At 62.9% G+C, this 22,477-nt stretch overlaps 1 protein-coding gene across 3 annotated transcripts in view; it reads left to right on the forward strand.

The window, feature by feature from the left end:
• DOK7 (docking protein 7) overlaps positions 1 to 22,477 on the forward strand; it is a 37,122-nt gene that overhangs the window by 10,414 nt on the left and 4,231 nt on the right. The window contains exons 4-8 of one of the 3 annotated variants that reach the window (XM_009239758.4): positions 2,424 to 2,624; positions 11,802 to 11,921; positions 15,855 to 15,974; positions 17,978 to 18,702; positions 22,051 to 22,093. In XM_009239758.4, the coding sequence (XP_009238033.3) occupies positions 2,424 to 2,624; positions 11,802 to 11,921; positions 15,855 to 15,974; positions 17,978 to 18,702; positions 22,051 to 22,093 (1,209 nt within the window). Of the gene's footprint in view, positions 1 to 2,423; positions 2,625 to 11,801; positions 11,922 to 15,854; positions 16,056 to 17,977; positions 19,741 to 22,050; positions 22,094 to 22,477 lie in introns of those variants that run through there. The other 2 variants (XM_054554975.2, XM_063723300.1) reach the window with 2 other exon arrangements.

Consider the following 22,477-nt stretch of genomic DNA (forward strand, 5'->3'; position numbering starts at 1 on the left):
AAGGGACATTCATGGGTGCCTTAGGGTGGACTGAGCTCCAGCCTGGGGGTGCCCATGAGGGTTTGGGAGGGGGAGTCTGCTGCGCTATGGTGTCCTTAGAGCTCCCTAGCCTGACCGTTAGTTACAACTGGAGCCTTTAACCCAAGCTGGTGGCCTTTGGAGGGACGTGGCCTCCCAAAGCCCTGTCCTTTGCTTCCTACACTGGACAGTGGAGCCCAGCGCCTGGGTAGGAAGGAGAGCCCCAGGCTGGGCAGTCCCACCCCAGCTTCCCCACACAGGATGGGAGGGAGGGGAGGGAATAGAGGGAGGGGAAGGGAGTGCTGTCCTGCGGAACTGGCCCTGGAAGAGGTGGATCCTCAGTCCCAGCCCTGCAGGGGCTTCAAATGGGTGCCTGGGGGCCTCTAGGGGCTGAGCTGCCCTGGGGCTGTGAGCAGAGGTGGGTGGGGATGGGGCCCTGGGCACTTAGCGGCAGAGCAAGCATAATCCTGCATCTCCTAAGAAACCAAAATCAGTGCCAAAAAACCTGTAATGAGCAAAACAGTAAAATGTCCACCGTGTCGAGTCCTGGTCCTATACTGGCACCCACCCAATAATCCCAGGAGCCTCAGCTGTCCTCGCTTTAAAAACTTGCTATTTTAGGCCAGGCGCGGTGGCTCATACCTGTAATTCCAGCACTTTGGGAGGCTGAGGTGGGCGGATCACTTGAGCCCAGGAGATAGAGACCAGACCACCCTGGGCAACGTGGCAAAACCTTGTCTCTACTAAAAATACAGAAATGATGGCCAGGTGCAGTGGCTCATGCCTGTAAACCTTGCGCTTTGGGAGGCCAAGGCGGGCAGATCACCTGAGGTCAGGAGTTCGAGCCCAGCCTGGCCAACATAGTGAAACCCCGTCTCTACTAAAAATAGAAAAATTAGCCTGGTGTGGTGGTGGGCACATGTAATCCCAGCTACTCAGGAGGCTGAGACAGGAGAATCGCTTGCACCTGGGAGGCGGAGTTTGCAATGAGCTGAGATCACGCCATTGCACTCCAGCCTGGGCAACAAGAGTAAGACTCCATCTCAAAGAAAAAAGAGCCAGGAGGTGGAGGTTGCGGTGACCTGAAGTTGTGCCACTGCCCTTCAGCCTGGGCGACAGAGTGAGACCCTGTCTCAAAAAAACACAAAAAAACTTGCTATTTTGATCAGCATGGACTCTGCATAACTTTACTTTTTAAAATATTGATTAAAATATCCTGGCCCTTGATGGCTGAGTTCTTTGGCCTTGGAGGTGAGTGTCCTGCTCCCCCAGTCTTGGCCCCAAGGCAGCAGCCCCTCCTGCTCCATTGAGGGGGAGAGAAGCTGGGGGCTTAGTTGGAGGAGGTGTGGTCGGCTCTGCAGGAGGGTGCAGGGGAAGGAGACATTAGGAGGGAAGAACTGCATCTTTCCAGAAAGTTCTCCCGTTGGGGGTTCCCTCCAGCCTGGCTCAGCGGCATGGGTCTGCTTCCTTCATCCGCTGGGGCAGGACCATCGCACAGAGGCTGCTGGGCACCGCCCGGGCAGCTTCATCTTGATAGAACGTGGCCTGACAAGGATGCACCTGAGGCCACAGCTTGGAGCAGGTGGAGGAGGCAGAGAAGGGGGAGGTGGGATGTGAACAGGGGTCCCTATGGCTCCGGGGGTTGGAGATGGAGCAGGTGGGGCCCCTGGTGGGGAGGCTGCTGTCTGCCTGGCGTGCTGGCCTGGGAAGAGAGGGGAGGCAGGGACAGCACTCAGGACCACTGTCCTCTCTGAGGCTTGCAGGGGCAGGGGCCTGGGCAGAGCCAGTGGACAGGACCATGGGGGTGCTCAGGGTTCGGGTGAATGGCCACCTGGATGGAGAGAGGGCCGGTGGTGCCCTGAGGTTCCCGTGGCCAGGCTGGGGCTTTGATGCAGACTCCAGACTATCTACACCCGAACTGGAGGCTGGGGGGTCCCTGAGCCTCGGTTTCCCCTTCCGTGATGGAGCCACGCAGCTGTGGAGAGAGACTTCCTGGAGAGGAGGTGCTGGGGGCGGGAGCCCAGCCAGGGCACTCAGCTGCCCTGTCCTCCCCAGCACCTCCGTGGTGGGAGGGGAGAGGGAGGTGGAGGTCTGAGGTCAGGCCCCTCTGGGACTTGCTTGCTCCTGAACAAAGATAGTTCCTGGGAGGATGGCGAGGAGAGAAGTGCAGCCCCCAGTCCCCCTCGTGGCTGTGAGGAGTGCCATTTGCTCATCCTGCCGTTGCTGCCTCCCCGGCTGACACCTGGGCGGCTGCCCCCACCTGCCCTAGCCTGGCCCCTGCCCATGCTGCCTCCTCCCGAGATGCCCTCTCACTCCACCTGTCCACAGTGGCCCCTGTTGCCTCCTCTCATGATGCCCTCTTGCGCCACCCGCCTGTGATGTCCTCTCGCCCTGCCTGCCCGCAGTGCACAGGTTCCATGTGACAGTGGCTCCAGGCACCAAGTTGGAGAGCGGCCCAGCTACCCTGCACCTCTGCAATGACGTCCTCGTCTTGGCCAGGGACATCCCCCCGGCTGTCACGGGGCAGTGGAAGCTGTCCGACCTCCGGCGCTACGGGGCCGTGCCAAGCGGATTCATCTTTGAAGGCGGGACCAGGTGTGGGTACTGTAAGTACGGATGTGTGGGGTCACTGGGCAGCAGCAGCACTCCCCGCTTCCCCCCGAGAACTGCTGGCTTCGGGCCAACCGACCCCACATGCAGGCCGGCCTGCTGGCATTTCCAGAACGCATCGGCAGGTGGACGGAGTCTCCCCACGCTCGATGTCTGAGGTCCTCTGCCCGCAGGAACCTCAGTGTGGAGTGTCGAGGCTGGGCCTTGGCTACCTCTGCTCTTCCTCACTGGAGGGAAAGAGTTCAGGGATGCGAGGAGGGGCCTGAGGCCACAGATCCTCAGAGCCGCTCATATCCAGATTTCATGGAAAGGAAAAAACAAAGAACAAACGCATTTAGCAGCGGGGAGTGTGAGCTCCCACATGAGCACCGCAGAAACACATTCCTGGACCAAGAATTCCTGGTGGACATGCCAGCCACTGCGCCTGTGGGCTGCCCAGAGCTGCCCTAATGTCCCCAGTGAGGTGGCCAGGCCGTGGGTGGGGATGGCCTGAGAGCCGCCCTCAGCCAGGGGAGTGAGGGAAATGGGAGCAGGAAGGCACTCGGCCCTCCCCAGAGAGTCTGAGGTACCCGCCAGGGCTGCTGCAGGAGCAGGTTGTTCCAGCAACCCCCTCTACTTTCTTCCATGTTGGGTGCAGACGTGCCAGGTTGCCCTGTGGACCTGCAGTCCCCGCGGAGGGTGTGACGCCTCCTCTCTTCTCTCTGGAGGGGCAGCTGCTCATTGGCCAGGCTGAAGGCAGGCAGAGGGACCTCCTGTGGGCCTGGTTTGGGGCTGAGAGGACTGTTGGCTCACACTGGCGGGGGCTCTGGTGGAGCCTGGATGTGTCTGGGTGGAGGAAACGCAGGCAAGGACACAGCTGGGACCTCATCCTGCAAGGGCCAGCTGGGACACGGGTGCAAGCCCATCTGGGTGCCACGTTCTGCCACCTTCTGCGCTGGGCGCTGGGAGCAAACCCAGTGGGTCTTGCGGCAGGAGCCAGCCCTGTTGGGGCCTTTGAGGAGACAACATCTGACCCTTGAAAGGGGAGCAGGGCAGTGAGGCTCAGGCTCCACGGACCAGGGGCATACACAGCCAGGTGCAGGAGGCGTGCAGGGCAGAGCTGGCCCGGAGTCTCGGCCCCTGGGGCTGGCTATGGCAAGGGCCATAGCCAGAGTCCAAAGGGCCTTGGCCCCTCTGGGATTGGAGAGCCAGTATGGATGGGCAGGGCCACTGCCTACGCCAGCTGTGAGCTGGTGCGGGGGGGTGGGGGTGGGGTGGTTCCCGGGAGAGCTAGGACACCTGTCGGGGTCCCATCTGCCCCCAAGCCCTCCCTGTGGCAGGCCGGAGGTTCAGCAACTGGGGCTTCGGGAGCCACTGGGGAGTGGGTTGGCGGTGGCTGGGCACAGTGGGTGGGCCCAGCGTCCCTGTCCTTTGTCGTGTGGGAAGCCAGAGCTGCAGGCTGTAGTTGTCCTGTCTGTGGTGTGCTAGGTTTGGGGGTGCCTGGAGGAGGGGGACCCATACCTTCCTTTCTGTCTGTGAATTCCTTGGCACGGGCAGGCAGCCGGCTGGGGTGGTGCTCTGTGCTCACCCTCTAAGCCGGGGCACGGTGGGAGAACCTGTTTCCTTGGAGACCTGCATATTTTGTCTGGGCCATAATGGAATGGGGCCACTGGATGTTTTTCCTCTGAGGCTGTGGAGGTTCACATCCCTGCCAAGGTGTGGGTGGCCCCTTTTCCGCGGGTAAACAATCCCACACCTGGGGCTGTGCTTCTCCCCAGGGTGAGGCTGCTGTGCCGTTTTCCTGGGCTGCTCAAAAGCCAGGGGGCACTCTTGTGGGGCCGTCTGTCTCACTGCTGCCTCTCCGAGCAGCCCCACCTGCAAACCTGCAAACCGAGCTGGCCCCACAGAACCCACAAACCTGCAAACCGGGCTGGCCCCACAGAACCCGCAAACCTGCAAACTGGGCTGGCCCCACAGAACCCGCCTTTGCAGCTCAGTGCTGAATGTTCTAGTCCCCGGTGGGACCCTGGCCTGAGAGAGGAAGGGCTCTGGGAATTCAGTCACCGACGGCTGCACACCCCGTAGGGCAGGTGGGTTCTGGAGGGCCAGGCTGGAAGGCTTGGCCGAGCCGCCCATCTCTGTCCCCAGCAGGCCCTGCTGGGCTGTATCCTCCTGGAGACAGGTGTGGCCACCACCCTGGGTGGTTTAGGCTGGGTCTTAGACTCAGCCAAGCGATGGTGTTCTCAACACAACACTGAGTGCAGGCCGTGTGGCTGGAGGGACGGGGCATCTGTGGCACATGTGGGCAGCCTGGGGCCTCCTGCGGGAGGGAGCCAGCAACTTGGGTGGTCCAGAGGCAGCGGCATCAGCTTCCTGGGGCTTCTGTAGCAGATGACCCCCAAGAGAGGGCCAAGTGTCCAGAATGGGTTCCTTCTGCAGCCTGGAGGCCAGAAGCCCCAAATCAAGGGGTCCTCAGGGTTGGCTTTTTCCAAAAGCTCTTGGGGAGGACCCATGGGAAGGTCCTTCCTGCCCCTTCCAGCCGCTGGTGGCCCCGGTGGCCTCGGCTCGTGGCTGTGCCGCTCCAGTCCCTGTGCCTGCTGGCTCCTGCATGGGCCTTCTCTTCAGTCTCTTGCAGTCCGTGGACTTACGGCCCACCTGGATGACCCAGGGTGACCCCATCCCGAGACCATCAATTCCATCCGCAGAGGCCCCTGTTCACAGGCCCTGGTATGTGAACACATTTTGTGGGCCACCATTTGGCCCACAACCGGGGCCACTGGGGCGGAGAAAGATCCAGAATCTGAATCCCAATAAGTCTGTGGGTGTCGTCACATTCAGTCTGGAGGTCACAGCTGGGCTGGAGTCGTCGGAAGGCCCTGGAAGGTCTTGGGTGTAGGAAATTCACATTTCCTCCTTCCCCAGGGACAGGTCCTAGCCTGGCTCCCAATCCCCAGAACCGCCTCACTTGGCACCGCCACAGCCAGCTCTGCAGAGAGCAGAGAGGGTGACCCTGGCCCAAGGCGATGGCCGCGCCTCACTCGTGCTGAGACGCTGGGCATGGCTGTGCATCATGGGGGCCCTGGTGGGGGTTGGGTGGAGACAGGCCTGGCTGGTCTTGGTGCCTGGGGGTGGAGGTCTCTCTGTGGATAGCTGCCTGTTCAGAATGGGACAGGAGGTGGCTTGGTGACAGCAAACCCCGGGTCCCCAGTGTGGCCCAATTCCCTGTCTCTGTTGGTCATGGGCCTGTGGTGTGGACTCCTGGAGCTTGGCCCGAGTGCACTTGGCACATGGCAGGCAACGGTCTGTGGACAGCTCAGGGCTGCCGGCTCCAGCCTCACACATGGGCAAGTGACTGGGCCCCGCCTGCGGGGACGGACTGTGCGTGGTGGAGAGTGATGCAGAGAGGGCCACTTACCCTGGGACAGGCTCAGCTTGCAGCACAGAGGGAGGTGGGCCCCAGAGAGGGTGAGCCCACCCAGAGCCCAGGAAGGAAGGGCTTTGGAGTGGCAGGGAGACGTTTGAGCTGGGCCTTGAGGGTGAATGGAAGCTTTTGGAGGTGCCCCCTTTTCCCCCCTTACCTGCTCTCTCCAGCTGGGTCCAGTCCAAGGACCATATCTGCCTCTTCACCCAGCCTCTGGGGGCCACCTGGAGCATTTGAAACTCATTTTGACTTTTAAAAATGATTAAGAATGTGGCCAGGCACAGTGGCTCATGCCTGTAATCCCAGCACTTTGGGAGGTGGAGGTGGGAGGATCACCTGAGGTCAGGAGTTCGAGACCAGCCTGGTCAACATGGTGAAACCCTATCTCTACTAAAAATACAAAAATTAGGTAGGTGTGGTGGCAGGTGCCTGTAATCCCAGCTACTCCAGAGGCTGAGGTGGGAGAATCACTTGAACCTGGGAGTTGGAGGTTGCAGTGAGCTGAGATCCCGCCATTGCAGTCCAGCCAGAGCAACAGAGCCAAGACTCTGTCTCAAAAAAAAAAAAAAAAAAAAAGTGAAGAATGGAAACCTGAACCAGGAGGCTCCTGCTACATGAACGCTGCATCTGCCCAGCTCTGGAGAGCCCCCTGCCGGCTGCCTTTGGCCACTGCCGCCTGCAGGGGCAGCCTGGACAGAGCTGGGTGGAGCACTGGCCTCAGGCAGCGGGGAGTGCCTTCAGCGGCTTCTCGTGGCCAGGTGCTGGGCCTAGGGATCAGATGGCCCGGCCTCAGAGCCTGTGTGAGACTGAATGAGGCATTTTCAGTCCTCACAGGGTGCAAGGGGAGCCAAGAGGGGCACAGACCCCAGGCTGGGGCACTAGGGGAAGCTCTCTGGAGGGGTGAGCCTCAGGGGACTTCTGCAGGGTGAATAGGAGTTAGCTCAGCTGTCAGAGGGTAAGGGGTGGAGGGGGGTGAAAAGGGCACTTCAGACATCTTTGAGCACGAATGGGTGTCCCGAAGGGCTGTGTAGGAGCCCTGTTAGGTGGGGATAGGAGGCGTGAGGGTGCAGGAGGAGGAGGAGACAGGGCTGGGTTGTAGAGGGTTGGCTAATTGGACCAGCGTTTGCACCATTGTCTTGGAGTAGCAGGGAGCCACTGAAGGTGCTTGAGCAGGGGGAGTGTTTTATATGCTAATGTTGACCCCAGGGTGCAGATGAGCATGGAGGAAAAGGCTGGGAGGGGCCAGAGAAGGTTCTGGTTGAGGTCCAGAAGATGGAGGGCGAGGCTGCCCCAGGCAGCAGCTGCCTGGTTGGGGGATGGGAACCCTGTGGATGGCAGGAATGTTAACAAGGTGGTGATGGACAAGGGAAGGAGGGGCGGCCCGGGAAGGGGGGCCTTCTAGAGCGGTGCCTCTGGACTGGGGCTGCTTCAGGAGGGCAGAGGAGGGGTGGGAGCTGACACCCACTGCCAGGCTCCAGGACTTCCTCCGCCCGAGACCCACCAGGTGGGGCCACTCCCAAGTGCACAAGAAGCTGCCACCTTGGGGGATGGAGAGGGCTGACGGTCATGTTATCAAGACTTCTCAGTCCTGCCCATGCCTGCCTGGCATGAGCCATCCAGGCCACCCTGGTCACCCCGATGTTTGTTCTCTGAGGAGCTGGGATTCTGAGCACTTAAGATTCTGACATCAAGGGGCAGCCATGAGGGCGCTCAAGATTATTGAAACAGAAACCGTCCTAGGTCTAATTGGCTCATTGAATGTCTGCGTGGCAGCCACGAGGACACGCAAGATTATTCAAATGGAAACCATCTTAGATCTAATTGGCTCATTGAGTGTCTGCGTGGCAGCCACGAGGGCACTCAAGATTATTCAAATGGAAACCATCTTAGATCTAATTGGCTCATTAAATGTCTGTGTGGAGGAGCATTTTCTTTCTCAAGCCGGTGAGTCCTGGAGTTAGTGCGACAGCTTTTTCACTGGAGACGTGTTTCTTAGGAAGCAGGTGCATCTGTAATGTGGGTGAGGTTTGCCTGCAGCTCGGCAACCCCAGCATCTGTCCAGAGTTGGGGCCACCCTGAGCCCTGCAGGTCCTGGCCTTCTGCTTGTGTTCTGCTGACTCTGTCCTGCTGACTCTGTCCTGCTTCTCGGCGTCTCCCATGCTCTTTCCTCCACCCTCACGCCTCCTATCCCCCCCAACAGGGCTCCTACACTGCCCTTTAGGACACCCGTTTGTGCTCAAAGATGTCTGAAGTGCCCTTTTCACCCCCCTCCGCCCCTTACCCTTTGACAGCTGAGCTAACTCCTATTTACCCTGCCACACCTAGTGGCTGGTGGCTGTTCGGTGGCTGGCGATTCTGTGGGCCAGGGATCTGGACAGGGCTCAGTGGGGACAGCTCATCTCTGCCCCATGAGGTGCTGCCTGGGGTCCCTCGGGCAGTGGCATTTGGCTATGATGGGGCCCAAAGGCCCAGGAAAGCGTGCCGGCTGTTGGCTGGGTTGCCTCAGTTTCCCTACAGGAACCTCACCCTCCGATAGAACACCTTGGGCTTCTCAATAGGTTCTAAGAGGGCAGAAGCAGAAGCTGCCAGGTCTCTGATGGTCTTGGGGGCAGGGCTGGGAGAGCATCCCTCGTGCCACTTTATGCCAGAGCCATTACTGGCTGACTCCGATTCTGGGGAGGGAGTGGACCAGCCTCTCGAGAAGGGGCGGCCTCCGAGGGCAGGGATAGGGGAAGCAGAGTGGCCGGCTTTGCTGCAGCCACACCTGTGCGATACAGCAAAATGGGGCAGGCCCTGTTCTTCCCCTCTTTACCCAAACACACAGGCAAACAGTAAACATGCTCACGCCGTCTTGGGGAAGGGGCCGGGGCGGGGGCGCTCAGCAGCCTCTCACCTATGTCTTTCCACCCAAGGCTGAGCACTGGGGGGTCTCCTGGTTATGGCGCTTGGGTGGACACTGAGACCACAGACGGCTCGGGCTCCCTGCTGGCAAGGTGCTCAGCCTGGCGGCCGGGATAGCAGCAGACGGGGCTCTGCCCTAGAGGAGGCGTCCGTGAGAGCATCACAGAGGGGCTGTCGGGGTCAGGGGACTGAAGGGGGCCAGGGGCCAAGAAAAGCAACATGAAAGGTGTCGTTATGTGGCCCGAGTCTGGAAAGGTCTGGGGTGTTCTAGGTGGCCAGGGCTGTGGAGGGTGGGGACGGCAGCTTCCCGAGTGGAGATGTGGGGATGTGGAGGGTGGGGAGGGCAGCCTCCCGAGTGGAGATGTGGGGGTGTGGAGGATGGGGACGGCAGCCTCCCGAGTGGAGATGTGGGGGTGTGGAGGGTGGGGACGGCAGCCTCCCGAGTGGAGATGTGGAGATGTGGGGGTGTGGAGGATGGGGACGGCAGCCTCCTGAGTGGAGATGGCAGGCAGACGTGGTGTGCAGAGGGAGCTTTGAGCATTCCCAAGACTGTGGGGGGCTGGGTGGGAGCGGGGAGCCTGCGGGCAGGGGTGGAGCATGAACCCAGGGAGGCCCAGCGAGAGCCCGGCCGTGTGGTGTCCTGGGAGGCCATGGCCCAAGACCTTGGCAGACCAGCATTGGAGATGGGCATCTTTCTCCAGGGCCACTGATGTCAGCTCTGCTGGCATGGATGATGGGGGTGGCTGGCGAGGGTGTCGCGCTGGCACGTGGGAGGCCGAGGCTGGCGGTGGGCTGTGCTCCAGGCCTTGCCTGGTTGACTGTGTCTTCGGGGTGAGTGATGCTCCGCAGACGCCCCGTGGAATGCGGGCCGGCTCCACTCCTTCTGTAATGCGGTTTTTTATAGTCGGGGGACTCATTGTCCCGCGGCCACTGCCAGCTGTCTGTAAGCTCAGGATTAGAGAGCCCGGCCTTTCGTGAGAGCTGGGGCCGGGCCGGCTGGCTGAGCCCTTCATAGGGAGGGGCGGACCACGGGGACAGGGAGTGACTGCCTGGCACTGAGTGAGCCAGCAGACAGCATGATGGCCTTCTCCTTGCCTGCCCCCAGGGCCTGGTGTGGGCTCTCTTCTGTCCACCCTACCTGGCTTGGGGGCCCCACCCCATCACGGCCCTCCTGAGCCTCTCGGGGCATCCTCCTGGATGGCACCGTGGCGGGCATTGGCCTCTCCTCCATGCCTCACCTCCACTTCTGGTCAGGAGCACCCCTCACCCACAGCAGGACTGGAAGCTCTGTGGGGCCAGGAGGTGCCCAGGGGGCCAGGGGACTTGGACTTGAGTCCACCTGGTGGCTGTGTGACGGTGGACAGGTGGCATGCTCTCTCTGGGCTTCAGTGTCCTTGTCGCTGAAGCAGGAATGGCGCTATCCCGTGACCCAGTTTGGGGACACTACGTGGAAGGAAGCATCCACAGCACAAGGTGCCGCTCACCCTCGTGTGCCCGGGGTGGCTGCCAAGGGGCCGGCAGCGTCGCCACGTGTCAGGGCTGGCCCGAGTTCCGTGTCCCTGGAATCTACAGCCTGCGTTCCGTGAAGGCGGAGCGTGACTGGGCAGCAGGCAGCGGGGATTCTAATGCCGAGATTTCCCTTCCCCCCGACTCCTGCCCGCCCAGGCGCCTTCCCTCCTGCGTGCCTTTCTTTGGGCAATGGGCAGAGGCCCCGGAGCGGGCGGGATTCCTGTGAGGTGACGCCAGCCGGAGTGTCCAGCCAGGTGCAGCCAGCCCAGTGGCCCATTCACACGGCCGCCAGGGCTTCATTCACCCCTGGCCGGGAGGGCAGCGCCCCCGTGACTTGCAGCTGGGGCTTCTCCACGGGTGGGGGCTGCATTGCTCTGCCAGTGATGCCGGGCTGGTGCCTGGGGTCCCTCCTGCTGCTGTGGGGGTGCAGGGGTGGGTGCTGGCCCCAGGATGCTGCACACAGCGTCAGGGCGGCACCCACACACTGGCAGCTCCAGCTTCCCCCTGAAAGATGACCGAGGAGGTGGGGAGGCCGCCTAAGGTGGGGAGGACACGGTGCTGGCCAGCAGTGACGGCCACAGCATGTGTGGGCAGGTGCCGTGCCACACCTTTTACAAACATCTGAATGCAGCCCTCACGACAGTCCGGGGGAAGGAAGTGTGGTCACGAGGCAGCTGTCCTGGGATGTGACCCCAGCTCCAGGTGGCACAGCTCTCTTCCCCTGTGGCCGCAGAGCCCTGAGGGGACCCTACTTGATGTCTCTGGGGTCTCCTGGCTGCTTCATTTGCCCTCAAGACGGCTGTGGGGGCAGGGTCGCTGGGACCTTGGGGCAGAGGAGGGACTGATCAAGGCGCCTGCTGGGTGGCAGAGCAGCCACATCCCCCCATCCTCACAAGCAAGCCCGGAAGGCAGGTGTGTGGGCGGGGGCACCCATCTGTCCAGGGCAGGGCACCCCCTCCCTCCTCCTCCCCACAACCTGTCAGCTGCAGGACCTAGGATGGGCGGGGCAGCACTCACCCCAGCGCCCAGCAGCCCATGCCGTTCCAAGATGCTGCCCAAGTTTGAAGGGTGCGACGGGGTCCCTGGGGAGTCCAGAGGCTCTGGGGACCCAGCTTCACAGAGCCAGGCGTGGTGTCGGCTCTGGGCACCTGGCTTTGCAGGGCCAGGCAGGGTGTCGGCTCTGGGCACCCAGCTTCACTGGGCCAGGCTGGGTGTCGGCTCTGGGCACCCGGCTTCGCGGGGCCAGGTGGGGTGTTGTTGTCGGCTCTTGGTGGAGTTTGATCCAGTTTCCTGCGTTCCTCCTCTTCAGGGTCCCCAGCCCGCACTCGGGCCAGGCTGACCTGTCTCTGTCCTTCCTCTGCAGGGGCTGGCGTCTTCTTCCTGTCCTCGGCCGAGGGGGAGCAGATCAGCTTCCTGTTCGACTGCATCGTCCGAGGCATCTCCCCCACCAAGGGCCCCTTTGGGCTGCGGCCGGTTCTCCCAGGTGCGTGTGGAAGCCTGGCCGGCCGGGGAGGGTGCGCTCGGCGGGCTGTGCGATGTCCTGGGGCCGGGGCCATGGTGATTTGTCAGCCCAGTTAGGTGGCCGCCCTCCCCACCCCCAGCTAAGGAACCAGAGCCTTTCCAGGCCAGGACTGCAGCCTGGGCTTCCGCAAGCCCTGCTGAGGGATTCAGAGCAGTGGGGGCTGGGCTCGTACCTGCAGGTGCTCTCCCTCAGGGGTCTGAGCTGTTGGAATGCTCGGGCCTACAGCTTTCTGGCTGGGACAGTCAGCCACATCTGCCATTGTGCAGTAAAAGACCCTCTGACCCACCACCACCATTTTCCACGCCCAGGAGCAGGGAAGGCCTTGCCCAGGCTTGGTGGCCCGGGGCAGCTGGTCTGACTCTGCAGCTGGGGTCGGGACTGGCTCTGCCTGAGCCCGGTGTTTAGGCCCAAGGCCACCTCGGGAGATGCCCTGGCTGTGGGGTCTCAGGGCACATTGGGCTGAGGGGGTCTCATCTTGTCTCACCCACACTTCCTTGGCTGTGGCTGTGGCACTCTCTGCAGGAGTCCTTGGCCAGGGATGTTGCTGGACCCCAGAGGGGCTCTGGTGCCTGGGCACGGTGGGGCTCCCCAAGTCGGGGCAGGTGCTGGGCCAGGTACCTCCATGGGCTCTCTCAAATGCTCCTCTAGCTCCACGAGGGCAGCGTTTGACCCAACGTCCAAGTGAGGCCTAGGCCATGTGGCGGGTGAGCAGCAAGCTCACATGTGGCACCTCCTGGCACTGGCACCCCTGCCGTGGCGTGGCAGGGAAGGGTGACTGGGAGGGCAGTGGCGAGCAGCATGTGGGGCGGGACCTGGGCCTCCCTTCTCCTGGCCACAGCCCCCAACGCCCCCTGCCCACACCAGCACAGTCCTGTTGGGGGCAGCCCTGGGAGTGGGGAGGTGGCACCTATGGCCAGCACCCTCCCTGCTGCCCCGCCATGCTGGATGGTGCGGCCGCACCCCTGCAGGTGTCTTCCTGCCTAGCGGCTGCAGGCAGGTGTGGATAGTGTGGTCGGCGTGGATGACGTGGTCAGCGTGTTTGGCTGTGCAAGGCGAGGGTGTGCAGATTGCAGGGCAGGGACAGGGCCGGGCAGGGGCAGCAGGAGGCTGAGCAGGGCTCCCTTCTCTCTCCTGTTCCCCTCAGGCGGTTCCTGGGAAGCAGGGAAGCAGTACTGGGCAGAGGGTGCCAGGGAGGATTTGCCTGGGACACCCACTAGATGGGACAGGCTCCACCTGCGGGCTGGCCCCAGGCAGGGCCATTGCTGACGGCTGGAGAGGGTTGGGCTGACCAGAAGTCCCAGACCCCACTCCACAGGACATCCTTGTCAGAGTCAGCTGGGAGCTCTCAGCTCTGTTGTCAGGGCCTCAGCCTGCAGCTGTGCTCCCCCTAAGCTGTGCCCCCAAGCTGTGCCTCTGCAGGTGTGTGGGGGCCTCAGGCCATCCGGAGGTGCTGGCTGAGCTGGGACACTATGCTGGGCAGCACCCCTCCGGAGGAGTCGTGGGCCCAGCCCCCGCAAGCTGGACTTCTGGGAGGGTCTGGGCAGATGGGTTCGTCTGCCTGTGCTGGCAGCACACTGGAGCCCCGTGATCACAGGGCTCCCACGATCAGAGCCCTGCGGGCAGCATCCTCACGCTCTGGGCTTTCTGCCGTCCTCCTGTGCTGAGTCCGCTGTGACCCACTAGGGGGGCCGAGAGATGCAGGAAGTCCAGCCCCTTGGTCTTCCGCATGTGGACACCGAGGCCCAGGGGCAGCCAGACCCGCCAGGAGCAGGCGGGAAGGGCTCAGAGGTCCGGGGTCCACCATGCTCTGAGCACGGTGTGCATGTTACCTTCTTGGCCTGGCCTCCACGGGGGTGAACCGTTGCTGCACCCCATTTTGCAGACGAGGGTGAGAGGCTCAGGGGGCGTGTGGTGGAGCTGGGAGTCGATCCGTGTCTTGCTGGCCCACCAGCTACTGGATGGGAAATGGTGGGAGGTTGTGTCCTGCATCCTGACCCTGGTGTCACCGAGGGGCCACTTTTCGTCCCAACTGTGGGGCATTGGCTTTGGGGGTGGCTCTGGTCGGAATGTCCCAGGGCTGAGGGGCAGTCGTGCTGTCCTGTCACTGTGCTTGTCTTCAGCCTGGACCCTCAGCGCACCAAGGAGCCAGGACTGGTGCCTGCTGTCCTGCCCACGCAGCTGAATGTGTCTGTGAAAGCGCCAGGAGCTGCCAAGCCGGGTGGCCTGTGGGCTCCATGGCCACCAGCAGGCCGTGTCAGGAGGGACTAGGGCCTGAGCTGGCACAGGCTTGGCTGCCATCGCCTTCCACCCTCCCAGGCACAGGCGGGGAGGGGACAGGAGAGAGGCTTGTGCCGCCCCCATCCCTGTCCCCAGCAATGCTACAGACAGGGACACAGGGTCTTGGGCTGGCAGGGCCCCAGGCTGACCGGGGCAGTGCCTTGGGGTGGCCATACCCGGAGGCTGGGGGAGGCTCCTCCAGACCCTTCTTGCGTTCCTGGGCCCGGTGCTGTGAGCTCTCCCCTGCCCGTGGGGAGGGCTCTGTTTTGAGGTCCTGATGGGGCCTCCTGTTGTGCTCAAGGGCCCCAGCTGGGCGCCTGTGTGGGCTGAAGGTGTCAGCAGAGGACAGTGTCCTATCAGGGACGGGGCCTCTTCAGCCTAGATGTGAACCTGGACAGGGACACCATTGCTTTCTCTGTTTCTCCGGAACTCTGACTATGGGGTCGTGACGTCTGGCTCCAGCCTCCGCCAGGCTTGGTTCTGTCTGCCGAGGCTCTGATCTAGGTGTCCCAGGCTGGGGACTGTACCTTCCAGTCCTCTGTGCCCTGCCGAATTTGGTGTAAACTTTTCATGCTGCCACTGCTCCTGGACTTTGGGGAGAGCAGGTCCTTGGACCTGTTTCGGTTCAGTCCTGCAGGTGCCCCCAAGGTGGGTGGCAGGAGGTGTGTCCTGGAGGCCCAGAGGAGGCCACTTGGAGCAGGACGGGGTCGGTTTGCTCTTGTGGGTGTGGCTGTGGCTTCCCTGCCAGGGAAACTCTTTGGGATGACTGTGGCCGTGGGTGCTGTGGATGTGGAAGGGGCAGGGTCTTGAGCCCTGCTGTTTGGAGCAAGGTAGCCACTCGGCCCAGTGTTCACATCACTTAGTGCCTAGGACATCTCAGCATGGGCGGGGGCTTGGGGACCAGGGCAGTGATGCTGAGGCTCGTGGCAGTGGTGCTGAGGGGCCAGTGAGAGGTCCCACCCTGCCTGGACAGGAAGGGGAGGTTTCCTGCCACTCAGTCCCAGAGGACACATGGACAATGACTAAAGAGAGAGAGGCTGGTGCTCCCTGGATGCAGCCCTGAGGGGAGGGGCTAGGTGGGGCTGAGGGTCCGCAGACCACCATGCTCCCAGCCTTGGGCACAGTATGAGTCTCCATCCGAGACCCCAGGGAACCGTGGGGCCACCACAAGGTGGGTGGGCATTTCCCCAGGCGGAGGGGAGCCTGTGAGAAATGGGCACCGTGAATCAGGGGTGGGCAGCTCCTCTTGCAGCTAGGCCGGCCCTGGGGATGGGGGAGGGGCTGGTCATTTTTGGAACAGAAAATTGAAAAACTCGGTGGTGAGGAAGATGAGGAAGAGGGATCTGGCTGGCGTGGGGTCCTGGTGAGTGGACAGGTGGCAGGGCCATCCACGGGCACAGGGACCCAGCTGGGCAGATGGTGGCCTGGATAGGGACGGTGTGGGTGCCTGCGTTTGAGGCTCAGCATCTGGGATGAGGCATCGGGAGGAGCAGGGACTCCCAGGGGACTGCCACTCCACAGAGGGGGATAACCACGGAGTCAGGCTGGGCCTGGTGCCTGCAGGTGAGGGTGGGTGGTGGGGGCCACCTCCTCCACCGAGTCTTCTCTCTGCTGCAGACCCAAGTCCCCCGGGACCCTCTACCGTGGAGGAGCGTGTGGCCCAGGAAGCCCTGGAAGCCCTGCAGCTGGAGAAGCGGCTGAGCCTCCTCTCACACGCGGGCAGGCCGGGCAGTGGAGGTAGGGCCAGGGGCTGACCTGGGCTGTGGGACTTCGGCTAAGCCTCCAGTGGGAGAGCTCAGGAGGCATCCATGCGTGTGTGGGGGCTGCTGGTTCCCTCTGCTCATTCATTCATTCCTTCTCTCTCCAGCTCATTCATTCTTTCCTCCCCCCTCCGCCCCCCCTACTCATTCATCCTTCCTTCCCCCACCACCCCGCTCATTCCTTCCTTCCTTCTCCTCCCGTTCATTCATTCCTTCATTTCCCCCCACTCATTCATTCCTTCCTTCTCCCCCCTGCTCATTCATTTCTTCATTTCCCTCCTGCTCATTCATTTCATTTCCCTCCTGCTCATTCATTCCTTCCTTCCTCCCCATTCCTTCCTTCCTCCTGCTCCTTCATTCCTTCCTTCCCCACCCCCCGCTCATTCATTCCTTCCTTCCTCCTACTCATTAATTCCTTTCTCCCCATTCATTCCTTCCTTCCCCCCTCATTCATTCCTTCATTTTCCCCCACTCATTCCTTCCTTCTCCCCCTACTCATTCATTCCTTCTCCTGCTGCTCATTCATTCCTTCCTTCTTCCTCCTGCTCATTCATTTCTTCCTTCCTCCCCTGCTGATTCATTCCTTCCTCCACCCCCCCCGCTCATTCATTCCTTCCTTCTCCCCCTGCTCATTCCTTCATTTCCCTCCTGCTCATTCATTCTTTCCTTGTCCCTCCTGCTCATTCCTTCCTTCCTTCTCTCTCTGTTCATTCATTTCTTCCTTTTCCCACCCATTCATTCATTCCTTCCTTCTCCCCCTGCTCAGCTCATTCATTCCTTCCTTCACTTACAGTTCCACATTTACTAAACTCTGGTCTGAGGTGCTGATGGGAAGGGTGGTTCGGCCCTGAGAGCCTTTGAATCCTTTCCTGCCCACCAGCTTGTGGCCGGGGGAGACCAAGGCCCTGCGTGTTGGTTTTACCTTCTGTGCCCAGACAAAAGGCTCTAAGGCAGGTGAGCTGGCTGCCCAGGAGCAGAGGCACCTCCTCAGCTGCCAGTGGCTCTGGCTCTGTTGCTATTGTGGGGAGAGGAGGTGGTGGAAGGGGCTGGCAGGGCAGGAGGGGCCGCTGTGCTCCCAGAAGGGTGGCTGCATGGGTGACCCTGTGTTCCCAGAGCCAAGTGCATGGGACCAGCCATGCTGGTCCGGCCAGTGCCCTCTGATCACTGCCTGTCCCCCAGAGGGCACCGAGCAGACAGTGGTCATCTCCCCTCCTGCCCTGCCCCAGGAGGAGGGGTCTCAGGTTTGCAGTGAGCTTTTGCCTTCCTGGGGGTGACTCATAACTGCTTTCCACTTGGGAGACCTGGAAGGCAGAGCAGGCAGCTTAGAGACGCAGCAGAGATGAAAGTGGCTTTCCCACGAGTGCACGAGGCCCGGCCTGGCAGGCAGGAGGCAGCCTGGGATCTGCATTGGGTGTGCTTCTCATCCCCCGCGGGGAGGGAGACCGGGAGTGAGGCAAGGACGCCAGTGTGGTGAGGGCAGGGGGCGAGTCGAGGTGTGTGGGCACAGCTGGGGCCTCGTGTCCAGGCTGGCAGGGCCTGGGAAGTTCTCGGGGAAGGGATGTCCATGCCAGCCTTGGGGCCATGACGGTGCGGAGGGCGAGCTTCCCCAGGTGGCCCTGGAAGGTAGTCGGGATGGCTGGGTATGGAGCGTGGGTCTCTTAGGCAGGGAGGGTGGGGAGCTCTAGGGGAGGGGAGGAGGCTGGGACCAAGGTAGTGGCAGGGGTGCTGAGAGGGAGGGGCGCAGGTCCTAGGAGAGCAGGTGGCAGAAGGACGGGAGCGGACAAAGAACAGGAGTGGATGAGGGGCAGAGGGGTTGTTGTTGGTGAAGCCAGGTTTCTGCTATAGTCCCCGGGGCTTGGGGGCTGGAAGGGGTGGGGCGAGACCAGAGAGTGCTGGCCCGTGGGGGTCCACCAGGCATCAGCCATGCCCTGCTCAGACCCCTGTACCCCCCAACTGCCTTGGCTTCCTGCTCTGTCTCAGGGGATGACCGCAGCCTGTCCAGCTCATCCTCGGAGGCCAGTCACTTGGACGTCAGCGCCAGCAGCCGGCTCACCGCATGGCCAGAGCAATCCTCGTCATCGGCCAGCACGTCGCAGGAGGGGCCTAGACCAGCAGCTGCCCAGGCCCCCGGGGAAGCCATGCTGGGTGCCTCAAGGCCACCCCCCAAGCCGCTGCGGCCGCGGCAGCTGCAGGAGGTCGGCCGCCAGAGCTCCTCGGACAGCGGCATCGCCACTGGCAGCCACTCCTCTTACTCCGGCAGCCTCTCGTCCTATGCGGGCAGCAGCCTGGACGTGTGGCGGGCCACAGACGAACTGGGCTCACTGCTCAGCCTGCCAGCAGCGGGGGCCCCCGAGCCCAGCCTGTGCGCCTGCCTGCCCGGGGCAGTCGAGTACCAGGTGCCCACCTCTCTGCGGCCCCACTACGACACACCACGCAGCCTTCGCCTGGCTCCCAGGGACCACAGCCCCGCCTCGCGGGGCAGCCCCGGCGACAGTGCGGCCGGGGACTCAGGTGGCCAGACGTCCGCCGGGTGTCCCTCTGGCTGGCTGGGCACGAGACGGCGGGGCCTGGTGACGGAGGCCCCCCAGGGCAGCGAAGCCACACTGCCTGGCCCGGCCCCCGGCGAGCCCTGGGAAGCAGGCGGCCCCCACGCGGGCCCACCCCCGGCTTTCTTTTCGGCATGTCCAGTCTGTGGAGGACTCAAGGTAAACCCCCCTCCTTGAGAGCTGCAGATCCGGCCTGCGGCTGCAAAAGGGCTGAATTTGCCCCCAGACGGGAGAGGAGGTGGCGCCGGCCTCCTTGCAGACGGGTGCTCTGCGTTCTGTGGGAGGGACGGGGGTCTCCCGGAGAGGGGAGCTGGAGGGAGTGCCCTGTGGCTGCCAGTGGAGAAGGGGCTGACTTGGGGAGGTGAGTTCTGGAAAGCAGGGGCTCTGGATCCGGCAGGTCGGGGTCACCAGCGCCCCAAGGCCCAGCTGCTTCACTCTGTGTTCCCCCACCCCTGAGGATCAGGTGAGTGCTGCACCTCTGCTGGCTCGTGCCTCGTGCTGGGGTGCCAAGGGCTGGAGGCCCCACTGCTGGCCTTGTCCTCCTTGGGCCTCACGCCCCCTTCGTGGGTGACCGGTTCTCCCCATCACCTCTCTGGGGCAGTCACACCACCTGTTGAGCACCAAGCTACCACAGAGGCTCTGGACACCCGGGCTCCACCAGCCCAGTCCCCCGGGCTCCGTGTGCGCTGGCCTCATCCCCGTCTGTGGGAGGAAACTGAAGCTCAGGAGGCTACGTGGCTTGCGGGGTCTCTGGGTTCTGGGCCCCACTGTTTCCCAGTGAAGCCCTCGTGGGAAGGTTCCGGGAGCAGGCAGTGTCCTCAGAGCAGCCTCACCTGCTGACCCCGCTGGGAGAGGCCGCGTGCCGCGTGCCCCGGGCCCCTGGTGGGAGCCCTGCTGGCTCCCGTCTGAACCTCCGCGCAGGGCCAAAGGCTGCCTTGGCCTGTGTTCCCCTGGCCCAGGGCTCAGCCCTTGCTTGGTGCTCAGCAGCTGGGCTCACCTGTGTCAGAGGCGGGGCTGTGTTGGGCCCATTGTCCCCCACCCTGGGTGGCTTCCTCTTGCACAGCCTGGAGCCTGCCCTGACCGTGGCCGAGCAGCTCCCTGTGAACACCTCGCTTTGTCCCTTCACTGTTGGCCGTTTCTAAACCCGGACGCTGTTTGTAATACATTCTTAGACTGGAAATAAAATGTTCTTTTCTTACCACGTTGTCCTCATCCGTTGCCCAGCCCTCTCCGCCTCCTCGCCCGCCCTCCACGTGGGGTCTCTGCCTGGATGCGAAGTCCCCAGGCCCGGCCTCCTTAGCCTTTATCTCAGAGAGTGCGAGAGGCCTCGTCCGTCTTGTGAGCCTTGGGCCTGAATGCTGTGGTGTGCGGAGAGGCAGCTCCGGGCAGCCCTCAGGCTGGGATGTGCATGTGTGGTGAGTGGTGTGTGTGTGTGCATGTGTGGCACGTTCCTGGGTGTGTCCTGGAGACCACAGTGGGGTCTGCAGTAGTCCCTCAGGCTCAGGCACGGGGCTCCTCAGGTCCCAGTGAGGGCGGACCTCAGGAGGGAGCTGGCTCTGAGCCCAGAGCCCCTGCCCTGCCTGTCTCCCCCATATGGGGCCAAGTTCCAGGCTTGTCTCAGTCACCCCTGCACATCTGTGTGGGTGCCTGCCTGCCCCCTTGCCTGCCACCGTGTTGGGGACTGACTGTGAGAGGGGAGTTCTGGAGGGCTGCAGTGGTGCCTGGTGAGCAAGCGTGGGCTTTGGGGACTGAGTTTGGGCCACATCCACTACCTGCTGGCTGGGTGACCCCAGCAAGCCCCGCCCCTCTCTGAGCCTCAGTTTCCTCTTGCAAACGGGATGACAGACCCCGCCTCACTGGGCTGCACTGAGGGTCTGATGAGGTCACTCTTCAGGCGCTCAATAGCTGCCCATCACCATTACCCCTGCTGCTGTCACCTCCGGAGGGGGCCGCGCTAGTCTTGTTGCAGGACGAGTGAGGCTGTGGCTCCTTTGCTGGGGAGCCAGGCCCTTCCCGCCAGAGTACTCATCATCCACGCTCAGCCCTCTGTGTTCCCACGGGTCGCCTGCCCAAGGCTAGTAGGGGCAAGGTCCCTCTGACGAGAGCAGACTGAGGCCCGGGGTGGCGTGGACTCACGGGGCCTCTTGCCTGGCAGGGCTGGGCCCCTGGACAGCCTTTCCCTGTGGGGATGGGGCTGGGCCGTCTGCCTCTCCTCACTATGCTCGTGAGTGGGCCTCGCTCTGGGCGTCTGAAGGTTCCGGCCACCACCTGCTACGGCAGCCCAGGGTCTCCAGCCTCGGTACCCAGTTCCCAGGTGGGTGGCCAACGGGCTGGGGGTTTCTCCTCAGGCCAGGGGCAACCAGATGGGGCAGACACTGGTTCTGTTTTCTTGACGCCCCTGGAGCACCTGGGCCTGGCCAGGCAGGGGACAGGATGGACCTTCGCTGGTTCGGGCTCTGCACCATCTGCACCTGCCAGCCTGGCCCCCTGGGAGCAGCTGGGGAGGGGCCCCCTCAGGAGCTTGTGTATATGATGAGCTCAGGGGGTGTCGGCCTGTTGTCGAAGGTTCTCAAAGTTTAGACCAGCCCAGTTTGCTAAAGGGGCCTCGTGTGAGGGTCCCAGCCCTGTGACTGTCTGCCCTTGAGTCTGCCCTGGACCAGAGCTAGGTGCTGAGCCCCCATTTCCAGCCTCCCAGCCCCCGCCCACGAGGCCCCTCAGAACAGGAGGGTGCTGCGCCCTCTTTCTGGCTGCCGGCCGCTGGAGCCCATGTGGGACATTCTCTTGGGCTGGCCCCGCTTCTGCTCGTCTGGGCTGGAGGCGGGCAGGAAGCCTCTGTGCTCAGCTGTGGGCCGCCCTCCCTCCTGCAAGCAGCCTTCAGACCCCACCCCAGGCTCCTCCGGGGACTCGGGGCACCCCGTTAGGCACGGCCCACTTCAGAGGCCCAGGAGGAGGTCGCCTGCAGTGTCAGGGAACTTTGCTCATCTCACCTGGGGCCTCCCAGTGGGGCATTTTCCAGGGGCACCCCCCTGCAGAGCCCTCCCCGCCAGCTGCTGAGAGCAGGGCCCACACCCTCAAGGACGGGAAAGGAAATCACAGCCCTCGGAGCAGCCGCTCAGCTCTGAGGTCGGAGCCCTGACACTACCTTGCATGGGCGTGGTCCTCCTCTGATAAAGCTCTAGTAGCAAAATAGTGGGGCTGGACTGGCCTCGGGGCTCGGAACCACCCCCTCCCCAGATGCCGAGGCCTCCAGCTCCCCCATGGGTGGTTACGGGGGCTACTGCCAGGCTGGGTGGTCAAGGCGGTGGGTGGCCCCGGAGATCTGGGGGCTGTGGGGCAAAGGGCCCTGGAGAGAAGGCATCAGGGATGGTGGGCTGGACTCCCTGCAGGTGGCCCAGGTCCCCCAGCCTGTGTCACTGTTGGGGGTAGCGTCCTTGTTCTCAGGGGCCCTGGGCATAGGGTGAGGGGGAAGACTGAAGGGTGCACTGACCCGGGTTCTCTTTGGTCTAGGGAGTGGCCGCCTCAGCCCCGGGACCTGCGACAGCACATTCAGGTAGGCACCTGGAGCCGGTCCCCCAGAGCTCGGGGACAGGGAGGCGGGAGTCCGGGTGGGTGCAGATGGCAGCCAGAGTTTGGCTAGATGGGGAGGGTGGGGGGCCCACTGCCAGCGGGGAATGTGGGCAATGGGGTGAAAGTGGTTGTTGGGTGACAGTGGTTGCTGGGTGGCAGTGGGCAGTGGGGTTGAGTCCCAGCCCAGGTGTGGACAGCAGGGCAGTGGGTAGAGGGCAGGCTGCTGGCTCCATGTGGCCTGGATGAGTGTGGCCTGTCTCAGGAGCACCTGCTGAGAGTGCCCAGTGGGTGGCTGGAGGATGGACTGAAGGTTGGGAGACACAGACTGGGGTCTGTAGGTCCCCAAGCCCTGAGTGTGGACCTGTTC

Source organism: Pongo abelii, chromosome 3, assembly GCF_028885655.2.
Source record: "Pongo abelii isolate AG06213 chromosome 3, NHGRI_mPonAbe1-v2.0_pri, whole genome shotgun sequence".
Taxonomy (NCBI): Eukaryota; Metazoa; Chordata; class Mammalia; order Primates; family Hominidae; genus Pongo; species Pongo abelii.